At 55.0% G+C, this 12,021-nt stretch overlaps 1 protein-coding gene across 12 annotated transcripts in view; it reads right to left on the bottom strand.

Moving 5' to 3' along the window:
- The window catches only part of NRXN2 (neurexin 2), a gene marked incomplete at both ends in the record, with an annotated part of 96,448 nt that overhangs the window by 59,241 nt on the left and 25,186 nt on the right, over positions 1-12,021 (bottom strand). For 6 of the 12 annotated variants that reach the window (XM_080817169.1, XM_080817172.1, XM_080817170.1 and 3 more), the window contains one exon: positions 6,544-6,567. The exons of 2 other annotated variants lie outside the window; for them this stretch is intronic. In XM_080817169.1, coding sequence (XP_080673295.1) covers positions 6,544-6,567 — 24 coding nt within the window. Of the gene's footprint in view, positions 1-6,522; positions 6,568-12,021 lie in introns of all 12 variants that reach the window. 4 more of the 12 variants (XM_080817168.1, XM_080817159.1, XM_080817173.1 and 1 more) reach the window with 1 other exon arrangement.

Here is a 12,021-nt window from a genome sequence, read left to right as displayed (position 1 = left end):
TCGAGTCCCCCTCATTCACAGTGAGTTGGGGGCACAGCTGAGCAGAGTGAGGGCTGAAGGGCTCCCTCCTGGGAACCATCAAACCTTGTGCTGGGGGACCAGGTTCAAGGACAGAGGTCTTTGTGGGAGGGGGCAGTTCAAAAGCTCTTGAGTCTTATTTTGAGGGGAGGGCTGGTCATTATTGTTTATTTCTTCTTCTCTCCACCCACCTAAGGCTGGGAAGTAGGGATTGGGGTAGAAAAGGGAAGGGTCAAAGTATTAGTCACAAAAACATGCAGACAAGATTAGGATGGGCAGAAGGGGGCGAGGGAAAGGGTAGAAGGGGGCGAGGGAAAGGGTAGAAGGGGATTGGGGTGAAGGGGTGGGATAGGACAGGGAGGGGTGGTAGGTGAAGAGGTCTCCCTAGGGCAAATTCAGCTCTGTCCCACCCTGCACCTCCACTCTTGATGCCACACCAAGACCAGGAAATGGGTCACTAATTAGTTCCTGAGCTGTGCTTGCTCACTCCAGCTAGACAGTCAGCTCCTAAGGCAGGTCCCTGGCCTGACATGCCCCTATAACCACGTTAATCCCATCACAATCCAGGGGACACATCATGGTCATTAAAGGTGAATGTCAAGTCACCTCGTGACCCAGAGAAACACTATTTCTCCCTGCCTGTATCCCATCTATAAGCCCAACACCTCAGGAGACTTGAGTGGACAGAGCTTCCCTCCTCCGAGCCTGTTCTAACCAGGTGCCCTTGATTCTGTACGGGGGAGGCCCCTGCTGGCCCCCAAAGTCCTCAGGAAGAGGCTTCCTGGCCTCCTCGGCCTTCCAGCCCCCCTGAGCCACTCAGCTGTGTCCTCCCTCCCCGCAGCCCCAGCAGCCAGGGCACCAGCTACACCATTATCCTCATCCTGTGGGCTCTCTTTGGCCCAGTCCATGCAGGGAGCTCACCTGCCTTTGCCATTCTAGAGTTAGAAGGACATGACCTGTGGGGAACACCCTCCTGGATTCCCCTTCACACTGGGCATGAATCTGACCTTGCCCTCTACGGCTTTATGCAAATCACGGCCATCTAGTGCCCCTTTTGGAAAAGGGATGCCTTCATCACCCTCCTATAGGTCCCCCCAAATTCACAACTATTTTTTAGAACAGGGGCTGAGGGAGAGGGTAGTGGGAGAAGGGTGACATACAGAGGTGCACAGAGGAAGGGGGGGTCAGCCTGGGGGTGGAGGAAGTAGAGGGAGAAAGGGGGAGACGGGCACTGGGTGGAAAGGAAGCCGAGAGTAGGAGGAATGGAGGACAGTCTCTGGGGAAGGCAAGGAGGGAGATGACGGAGATTAGTAAAACCCAACTGTTCCCTCAGACAAATCAAAGTCCAGACACAAAAATGGCGGGTTCGTTAGTAAAAGCAGGAATCAGGGGAGTAATTCCCCCGTCCCCCTCCACCCCAGGGGTTCACGATGCCCCTGCCCCCCAACCCCCCCTCCCCGCGCAGCTTCTGGAAGGGGTGGGGCCGGCGGGGGAGGAGGGCAGGAGGGCCGTGCGACAGAACAGCCTCTGCAGCTGGGACACATGCGGGTTAGAGGGCCAGGGTTGAGAGCCAGGCCCAGCAGGAGAGGAGACAGAGAGGCAGCCGCACGTGAGAGGGCATGCGGGGCCAGGGGAGATGGGGGAGAGCAGAGATGGAGGCGAGGGAGCCGTGGGTGCAGGAAGGAGAAGCTTCCTTCCAACGGAGGAGGAGAGAGGAGCCACCGCTAGGACAGAGACATTTATGGGTTGAGAAAGAAAGGGAAGGGACACGAGGCTCAGATCTTCCTCACCAGGGGGTGACTCAGACACTCACTGCCACCACCCATTCACTACTGATCGCTGACCCAGACACACCAGCTCACACACCACATCCTGCTGAAGGCGGTGGGAGGAAGTCCTGACCGGCTCATCTCCAAGCATCCTCCTTTCGGTCATCAGCACCACGGCTAGCACCCGAGCCACAGCAGACGCGCCGCCCAACCCACACCAACCCATCAACCCGGACAGGCAGGGCCCCGAGTGAGAATTGAGGTGGCCAGTGGGAATGAGCCATGGCTCTGCCCTGGAACAGCCACGTGCAGCCAGGGAAGAAGGGGTGAGGCACCGAAGACCTGGGAGCCCAGCCTCCCTCCTTGCTCCAGGAGCTCCGAGGGTGGCTAGGCAGCCACTGACCTAGGCGGGGTCTCAACCCTCCCTGCTGGGCCCACCTCTCATCTGCTCTGAGCTCTGCGTGTCCCTCTTAGGGAGGCTGGTGGGATATGAAACCAGGTCCCGGCCACAACTGTCCCCACAGGCGCCCTCCATGCCTGTCCCGACCCGGGAAGAAAGACTGAGGAAGAGGGAGAGCCCCTCTGGCATCATCCAGAGCCTTCCCCGGCTGCCTGCGTGGATCACAGGGTCATCAACCTCCTTGGGAGGGGGACTTTTTCAGGGGAGAATAGGATGGAGGGCAGATGTTTTTGACTTATGGAGGGGCTAGATGGGTTTCCAGGACATTGTATGCAAAAGTGTCTCATTGGTCCATGGCTGTCAACAAATTCTCAAAGGGATCTAGAAGCCAAAGGCGGTTATGAACTAGTTTAGTGGGGCGCCTGGGTGGCTCAGTGGGTTAAGCCTCTGCCTTCGGCTCAGGTCATGATCTCGGGGTCCTGGCATTGAGCCCCGCATCGGGCTCTCTGCTCAGTGGGGAGCCTGCTTCCCCCCTCTTTCTCTGCCTGCCTCTCTGCCTACTTGTGATCTCTGTCAAATAAATAAATAAAATCTTTAAAAAAAAAAAAAAAGAACTAGTTTAGGAAGAAGGCCCAGGCCTCCCCTTAGGACGAAGTGGGATGGGAGTCGGGCGTGAAGACAAGATGGCTGAGGGAGGTCGTGCAGGCCTGCTTCCGGCTCAAGTTCAGCCATCTGTCTGGGGTAGGGTGAAGCTAAAGAGAATCAGGTTGAAAAGACTTGCAGGAAAACGACTCGGTTAGCAGTTACAGCCCTATAGCAACTCCTGACATCTGGATTTGATAACATTTGGGATGAGAGGGGCAAGACTTCAGGTCAGAGAACTCGAGCTCCTCTTCTGCCTTTCCCATTTTCCACGACAATCTGTGCCTCTCGTCCGCCAAAGGGGTGTAATGACCTCCACCACTCGTGCTTCTCTCAGGGTGACAACGCGGATCGAATGAAATAACAGGAGGGAAGGCACCCAACCCTCCAGAACTGCTATGTGCCCCCCCACCGCTGTCTCTGAGCCTCAGTTTCCCCACTGGTTAACTGACAACAGTCTTTGCTGATGCCTCAACCTAGGCATTTGCCAAGTTTAAATTATATGCAGAATGTGAGAACTATTTAGAAGAATCAGAGGGGCACCTGGGTGGCTCAGTGGGTTAAAGCCTCTGCCTTCGGCTCAGGTCATGATCCCGGGGTCCTGGGATCAAGCCCCGCATCGGGCTCTCTGCTCAGCGGGGAGGCTGCTTCTCCCTCTCTCTCTGCCTGCCTCGCTGCCTACTTGTGATCTCTGTCTGTCAAATAAGTAAATAAAATCTTTGAAAAAAGAAAAGGAGAAAAAAAAAAAAGAAGAAGAAGAATCAGAGACCCCAGTGTGTGCGCAAAAAAAAAAAAAAAACTATTATTATTTTTACAAGGAAACATCCATCATCCTTACACACCTGACCCAAACCTCTCAATGGATTATCCTTTTTGTTCTGGATCCACCCTCTCCCCCAAGGAGAAGCGCACCAATAACAACAAAAGAGACCATATAAAAATGAGTTAGTAAAAATAAATTCAAAGCCAACTGGAACTGGGGCAGAGGGAGGCCTGGGAGTAAGAACAGGGTAAACCCCATTTCTTTTGGGGCCCCATGCTCTGACTCCAGTCCCCCTGAAAAGGCTGATCCCTGGGGACAGGTTTTTGAGGGTTTATGAGACTCCTTAGGCCCCCAGGAGGCAACCAGCCCAGATCATCAAACAGTAATGCTCACACCGTGCACTTTAAAAACTTGGAATTTAGCAGGAACATTCCTTGCCAGGGCTGAACCCAGACAAGGCCGTTTGCCTCTTAACCAACTTAGCCATGTTCCTCCACCTTTCCTCCTCCTGCCCCGGCCAATTCCTGAGGCATTCTGGGACCTCCTGAAGTTATTTTGAGACTGATTCCTAAGAAGGGACAATAATGGGCTCTCCCGTGGGGCCAAAGATGCTGTATTCTTCAGGGTTTGTGATGGGAAAAGAATCACTTTTTTACAAAACATCCTCACCCTGGAAACACTGAGACAGATAATCAGTTAACATGCCATAAAGATGAATAAAACCATAATTTCCTTTACAGAGTACGGATGCTTTCACTTCTATTACCCTGCTTTATCTTCACGCTGACCCCAGGAAGGAGGCAACAGACTCTATCAGCTGTTCAGTCGATGAGGAAACTGAGCTTCGGCCCAAGTCCATGTGATCAATTTTTAACGGAACTGAGACCGGAAGGAAGGTCTACAGAGTCCCAAGTCTCAGATGGTTTTGCCCTGGTGTTTGGGGTGTGCCGCACAGGTTTATCTTGCCTCCTTTCTCTCCCCAAAGTCACAGGTTGGCTGTCCAGTGAGGCTACGTAAACAAAGAGTTCCAAATGCCCTGGCCGGAGGGGTGGGCAGCGGCTAACTTCTAAAAGTAGCAGCTGGAGAGCGGAGCCTGTGGGTGGGATGGCGCCGGGACCGCCACCTGGTTCTGCCTCAACACTGGGATGCCTGGGAGTGACCAGATGAGATCCTGGCTCGGGAAGGCTGGGATGGCTGCGGCCGTGGGCACTGCCTTGGGGACAGGGCAGAGGACAGGGCCAGCACGGGGCTGTGGGTGCAGGGAAACACAGCCCGTGTAAGCATCAGGACAGGCCCGACATAGCCTCACAGTTCGAACCCCTGGGGAGGTCAGGGAGCCGACTGGGAGCCCCAGCTAGCAAGCTTCCCTCGTGGCCAGCCACGCAGCCTCGCAGATCAGGGAGGCTGGGAAGGCCAGGCAGCTGCCCCCAGCAGCGCGGGCCCCACGGGAGCAGACACGTCCATCTGCAGGGTCCCCAGCCTGGTGCTCAATCACTCTGCATTATTAATAGGCGATGACTAACAGCCTGCTGCCACAGAGCCGGGACGGGCGGGCACGAGGGAATCCCAGGGGATGGCACACGGCACAGCCGGCAGGCACACACTCCAAGGCAAGGCGAGGAGCAAAGGGCCAGTCCCAGCTCCTTGCCCTCTGCTCCTGCCCATCATGGCCCCAGACCTGAGGGCCGGCTCCTACCTGCCTCCACCCAGAGCCCTTCCCAGGCTCAAACCTCCTCCCCGTCCCGCAGCCCCTAGCTCACACCAGCGTTTATATGTGTGGAGTCACTAGCAGAAGCCCACAGACACACAGCACAGTCTCCCACTAACACCCCCTAAATGTCACACCAACATTTACCCACAGTCGCACCCACACACCAACACACACCAGCTGCACTGACACACACACCCACACCGACACTCACGGGGACTGAGCCCAACCCAAACAGAGGGGTTTGGCAACAACTAGCCCCGCTTCACCCCTGCTGCGCCTCCTCCTCTCATCCCCTCACCAGGGAAGGCAACCACCCCCATCGGAGGCCATGCGGGACAGGCAGGGGACGGAGGTCAGGGGAGATGGGGGGGGGAGGAAGACAGTGTGAAACAGAGTGTTAGTCAGAACAGCAGAGCGGTGGGGGAACTGGCCACTATCCCTCCTGGGGGGAAAAGACCATTCATGCCATGCAAATGTGGGGGGGACGGAACCAGGAACCCTCAAGGCTGAGGCGTGAGGGAGGGGATGTCACCTCTTCGCTGGCAGCCAGCATGGGACTGAGCCCAAACTGGTATGAGCTGGTCCCAGGCCACTCCGCATCTCCCGGGGCCATCCCCACCACCCCCCCACTTAGGAACCTGCCCAGCTGGCTGCCACTGGAGGCTCAGCCCCAGCCCCCCCGGCTCCCAGCTGGAGGGGTCTGTCCGGGAGCTGACAGTGAGCAGAGCGTAGCATGTCATGGGATGGTGTTTTCCATGGATTTTCAGGAGACCAAGAAAGAAACTAAATCAAAGAGAAAAAACGAGGGAGCGAAAGGGTGTGGGGAAAAAGGAACAAAATAAAGCAATAGAAATCAGCAGCCTGGCATCGGGGCTGGTCTGACCAGAGCCGATGAACATGGGGCCTGCCCCCCAGGTCTCTCTGGCCAGGAATCTGAATTCAGGAGTCAGGGGTTAAGGCAGGGACAGGCCAAATTCCTTGGTTTCCACTTGTCTTTTGGATTTGAGTTTGGGCCAAAAAAAAAAAAGAAAGAAAAGGGAAAGAGGAAAAACTAAAAGAGAGAGAAGCAAAATCTGAAGGTTGTCCAGGACGCCAAAAAAACGATCGGAAGAGCAAAACAACCAAAACCAAACGGGGAAAGGAAACAAAAGAGGGAGAATCGAACAGCTAAAAAAACCCACGGCAAACCAAACGGTAAGACAATTAGAGTGATATCTACCAGATAATGCAGTTTGTTTACCATAGCGTGTCCAATCCCTGCGTGCTTCACCGGAGATATGGGGGAGGGGTGGGGGGGTCCAAAAAAAAAAATAACAACAACAACAACAACAACAAAGACAACAACGAAAGAACAGAACGAAAAGAAAAGAAAAATAAAATGACCAACTGTGAAACTCAAGGAAGGAGGAAAAAAATATAGATATCCGTATGTATTTGGTTGGTTGTTCAGACCCTCCCACCGTAGGCTCAGCTGAAGCATTTTGTTTAAAGAATATTAAATTATAATGGGAGGGAGAAATAAAACACACAAAAAATTAAATCCCTTCTTCTCCCAGTCCCCCCTCCCAACCCCTCCCCTAGATTCCTCTGTCCCCCACACCCCTCCCGGAAGAGCCGGCTGCAGAGAAGGGGAACAGTTAAAGACCTTGGTTAGTAGCGAAGAAAACAACAAAAGAACTGGACCAGGAAAGCAAAGACTTAAAGATGGCCGACATTCCGCAATGAGACAGAAAGGTTAGTTCGGTTTTTCACTCATACCTCATCCCACCTGTCCCTGCCCATCCCTTGGTCCCCTGGGTTATAAGCGTGTTAGTAACACACACAGAGTCGGCAACGGGGTTTTCCAACAGAGGGTGAGAGAGGGAAGGCAGGGGTTAAGAAGCAGACCCATTGATGCAGGATTAGTAAGTCCTTTCAGCTGAAATGTTAGGGAGTTGAGGGGAAGGAAGGGGGGAAACAAGGGACGTGAGAAAGGGATGGGCTGTTGACTCGGGGAGTGGACAATGAGTTGTTGGCTAACTGGTCAACCAGATGGCCTTCTAGAGAACCGGCCTCCTGGCTGACCAGTGACCATATCAAGTTAATGGGTTAACCGGCTGGTGGTGGCCCAGCTGGCTGTCAGCCTTGGAGAAGGGTGGCCAATGCCCCCAGAGAGTCACGGGACTGGCTAGAATGAGAGGCAATTTCATTTAGAGGCAAAGGGAAGAGGTTCCCCAAGGAGCATGGGAAGGGATACTGGGGTCTGCTTTTCCTGGGCATGGAGGAGAGGCAAATCGATCCAGGGAGTCATGGAAGGGAGGGGCAACTCCTCTTTTATTGTTTCTCTTCCTTGAGAAAAGAAGAGAGAGAGTAACCACCTGAACAGGGAAAGGGAAACCTTGCCCTCCGCGGGCTGGCCGAGGGCTCACGTTCACCGCATATCTCATCCCAAGCCCCCTCCCTCTCCTCCCACTCTCCCACTCATGGCTGATCCCTCCTTCCTCCCTAATTTTGACTTTCCAGAGCCCATTTTCCCCCCGAAACTTCCCCAGTTTCTTCAAACACCAGACCCTCATTCTCTTATGCTCCTCTGGGCAGCTTATCCGTCCTGGAATGAAATGCTCCCCCTCCGCCACCACCCCTACATGCCCTGGAATTGGGAAGCCTTTCCCAGCAGCCCAGCCTCCTTCCACGCACGCCACAGACCCCCGAGCCTCCACTCCCCACAGGCAGCCCCAGAAATCCATATCCCCCACACACCGCACCATAAAAAGGAACACGGAGGCCCCTTCACCTCTAAAACCCCTTACTCCTCCCTAAGCCATAAACCAGCATCTTCTAACCCAGTCTCTAGAGGCCCCGCCCCCACGTGGCTCTTGTTTATTTTCTCTTCTCAAGGCCAAAGGCAGAGGCAACCATCACCTTCCAAATAACCCTTGTGTTTGTGGGAGAGAAATCAAAGGGACAGAGGCGGCTTCGCTGAGGGGATCAGAGGTGGCGGGACACTCTGGCTGGATGTCCATTAAAGACTAAAGGCACACCCGAGGGGGTGATTTCAAGAAGAAGTATTCTAGGGACAGATCATTACAGCATTATTATCACCAGCGAGCCCGGGACTAATTCAGAAAGACAATTAATCAGGGCCTCGTATAATGAAAAATAACAGAATTCAACACTGAGCAACCAGGAGACGTCCAGACAAGCGGTGTCAATTCCTAGTGATACCGAAGCCCTTGACAAAACAGGAAGGCAGGGATCAAACCGCAGGTGCAGGGACCCGTGCGAGGGGCTAACCCAGGGTCCGAGGATTAGTCCTGTCAGCTGGCGGGACCGTGGCGAAGTGAAGAGGCCAACCAGTCAGGACAAGGGACAATTAGTTTCAGGGCAGCGATACCCAGGGCACCCGAAACGGAAGAGTTGTTGATATCCCTGAGTAGTCGAGCAACACAGGAGAAAAAAGGCACGGGGGTGGGGTGGGGATCAGAGGTAAAAATCCAACTACTATCACTCTTTTTGAACTAGAACTGGTTGTGGAGACTAAAGTAAGAAAAAAAAAGAACAGTTTTCAACTTTCTGAGACAACTTTAATTTTTAACAAGTAGAACAGCAAATTCAGAAACAGGGCTGAGAAGAAAGGGAGGTGAGTTCAAAGCCAGGGCCTGCCGCTAATGTCAGGACATCCCGGCTTCCTCTGAAAAACAGCAAGTTGGGAGTAGGTGAAGCAGGGATGGGTCCGGAACCCGAAACCCAAGGCGACTGTGGCCAAAGTAAGTCGAGTGGAGCGGACGCTGGAAGCCATTCCTGGCGGCCCGGGACACAGCACAAGGAGGGGTCCGCAGCAGCCCGTGTGCCTTCCAGAATGCCAGGATGCAGAATACTAAGGCTTCCCACCAGCACATGAGTGGTAAAGGTTCTTCTCCACTCTAGGAACAGAGAGGGCTCCTGGAGTCCGACAGCACAAGAATGACAGCGCATGAAGAAGGAGGAAGGCATCAAGTCATGGGGCGGGGGGCTCAGCCATTATATCCAGGGGCAACTTAGCCCCCTCTCCACCTTGAACTCTGGCTGTAGCTCTACCTAGAGCAGCTAGGGGCAGAGACAAGACTCGAGAACATCCAAGAATGGAAGATCCACAAGACAAATTAGGAGTTCTGGTGGCCTTTGCATTTTGCTCCAAGGGACACCAACCAGGGCTCTCCCAGGGAGGTAGGGAAACGGGTGCGGCTTCGAGGGCAGACTTCCAATCCTATCCCTTCCTGAGGGGATAACCGGGCAAGTTCTAACCTGCGGAGTCTCGATTTGCTCATTGATAAAACAGGAATGTGTCCCACGGCACAGGATGGTTCATGAGAATTAGGCGAGATACAAAACAGAAAAGAGATTGCCAGTGTCTTCTGAAAAACACTGTAAGAAGAGGGGACACGGTCCTGAGACAATCCTGAAGGGATGTAGGGAGAAGTGCTCTTTCCTCTGACTTTGCAAGGGAAGAGGAGTTGTTCCCAGGGCATGTGAAACAGATCTGCCGGGGCCTCCTGTCCAAAATCGGCCTCGTAGAGTGCCTAACGAACCAGGAAAACCACTTGGAAAACAACTACAAACGCGCTTTAGTTGCTGGTTTTAAGACCTCAAGGAGCAGACCGACCCCCCCACCCCGGCCCCATAGAGAAAAGAAATGAACACAGATATTGACCACACGTAAGGAACGTGATGACGGGCTGGAACACAGTGTCTCATCCGCCGTGTCCCCCCAGGGGCCCTGAGGGGACACACTGTCCTTGGCTGAGAGCCTCACAGGTCCCAGGATCTTGGCTGAGAAGCCCTGAGAAAACAGGCAGGGACTCAGAGGGCCTGGTGAGGATAGACTCGGCCACAGGCTGGGTCTTGAGTGGGGACAGTGGGGAGAGTGAGTCCAGAGCACAAGCCCGAGGCTGACCTACTCGGGGACCATCACAATGACCAAAACGGGACTGTACCTTGAATGTAAGCATGTGGATCCCTCCAGAAACAACTTCCTAAAGACCACCTCAATCCAAGTCTTTACCAGACACCTTCTTTGGCCCTGAAGGCCTGTGCTCGGGTCACCACGACCGGACTCTGCTCGGACTCGTCGTAAAAGAGACCAGGGGAAGGGGCACCTGGGGGCCTCGGTCAGTTAAGCATCCGAGTCTTGATTTCAGCTCAGGTCATGATCTCAGGATCCTGAGATCGAGCCCCATGTTGGGCTCCGTGCTCAGCCGGGAGTCTGCTTGAGATTCTCTCTCTCCCTCTCCCTCTGCCCCTCCTCCCACCCAGGCTTGCTCTCTTACTCTCAAAAAAATAAATAAATCTTTAAAAAAAAAAAAAAAAGAAAAGAAAGGAAAGAAAAAAGGCCAGGGAAAGTGATTTCCAGCAGTTAGCAGCTTGAACCCCCAACTCTGGGAGCCCCGGGAAGAGGCCACCATGGGTCACTGTCTCCACTCGGTGCTGCTGGGGCCAGGCCTCCCCTGCCTCCCCCAGCCTCCTCTCAGTGACTCTAAGCTCCCAGAACTTTTAAGGTCCCTGCTGCTCCCTGGCACAGGCGTAGCTTTGCTCTGCTCTCTTTCAACAGATCCACCCTGTGTCCCCGGGAGCCGGAGGGCTGGCAGGGCACGGACTGCCTTTCCCCCTCTGCACCCACCGTGGATGCATGATGTGTTTGTTGACCAGCGACACGTGGATAGGGACCCTGGGCTTGCAGCATGTTCCCAGAGGTCAGTACCAGGTGACAGTCCTGGTCCCGCGAAGGGAGAGTCTTCGAGAAGCACCAGAACAATGCCCCTTCCCCCCAGCAGGTGCCACACGTGTGGCACCTACAAGTAGGACAAATGCACAGGACACACTCAGGTGTGCTCAGACAATAGTGACAACACAAGACCGCCCTACGATGGGGTCAGAGAATGATGTGACGTGAAGAAAGGCACTGCCCTGAGGAGGGCCCCCCCCAAGCTTGGTACCCCTCGGAGCATGGGGAGCACGGAGAGGAGGCACGTGGGTAGGAGCCCCGCAGCCACGGGAAGTAGCAGGCTCGAGAAGGAGCCCCAGGATTAGTCACAGAGACCTCCCAGCAAGGAGGAAGGTGCCAATGGAGGAGCCCCCATGCAGTCATCCCCCAGGGGTGGCAAAGAACGGGTAGGAAGAGCGCGAGGTCAGCCGGGATCCCCACGCCCACAGAGGAGCCTGTCTGGGAGGCAGCAGGGAGAAGGAGCATGGCCAGGACCATCAGGAGAGGCGGCGGAAGGCGAGTGGCCGCGAGGCTGGAACTAGGAAGGACAGAGACGATACCTAGCGAGAGGAGGCCTAACCGGCAGTGGTGAAGCGCCTCCCGGGACAGCGATGGCCGCGTCCCTGGTGGCCCTCAGCCTGCTGGGAACAGCTGGAAGAGCTTCCCCGCCACTCGCTGCGAGAGAAAGCGGTGGGTCTGAGAGAAGAGGACCAGCAGGAGCCCGGGCCCCCCGCCCCTGCCCGAGCGCACGGAGAGAGGAGTCGGGAGATGTAGACGGGTGTCGCTGGAGGCACGGCGGCTGCGCTGGCAGAGGAAGAGGGGTCTGGCTGGGAGGCTGCTTAAGGCAAGAAGTTGCCAGGGCCGGAAACAAATGGGGGGTGAGGGGAGTGGGGGTCAAGCAGAAGCCCGGCCAGAGAGACGGCCTGACCCACCGTGGCCACCCTGGGCCTTAGAAGCCAGTGGCACAGAGGCCACCTGGAGGACTCTAGAGCTGCTGCC

The sequence above is a fragment of the Martes martes genome (genome assembly GCF_963455335.1).
Source record: "Martes martes genome assembly, chromosome: 10".
Lineage (NCBI taxonomy): Eukaryota > Metazoa > Chordata > Mammalia > Carnivora > Mustelidae > Martes > Martes martes.
Note: the sequence above shows the minus strand (reverse complement) of the source record. Positions and strands in the feature narration are given on the sequence as shown.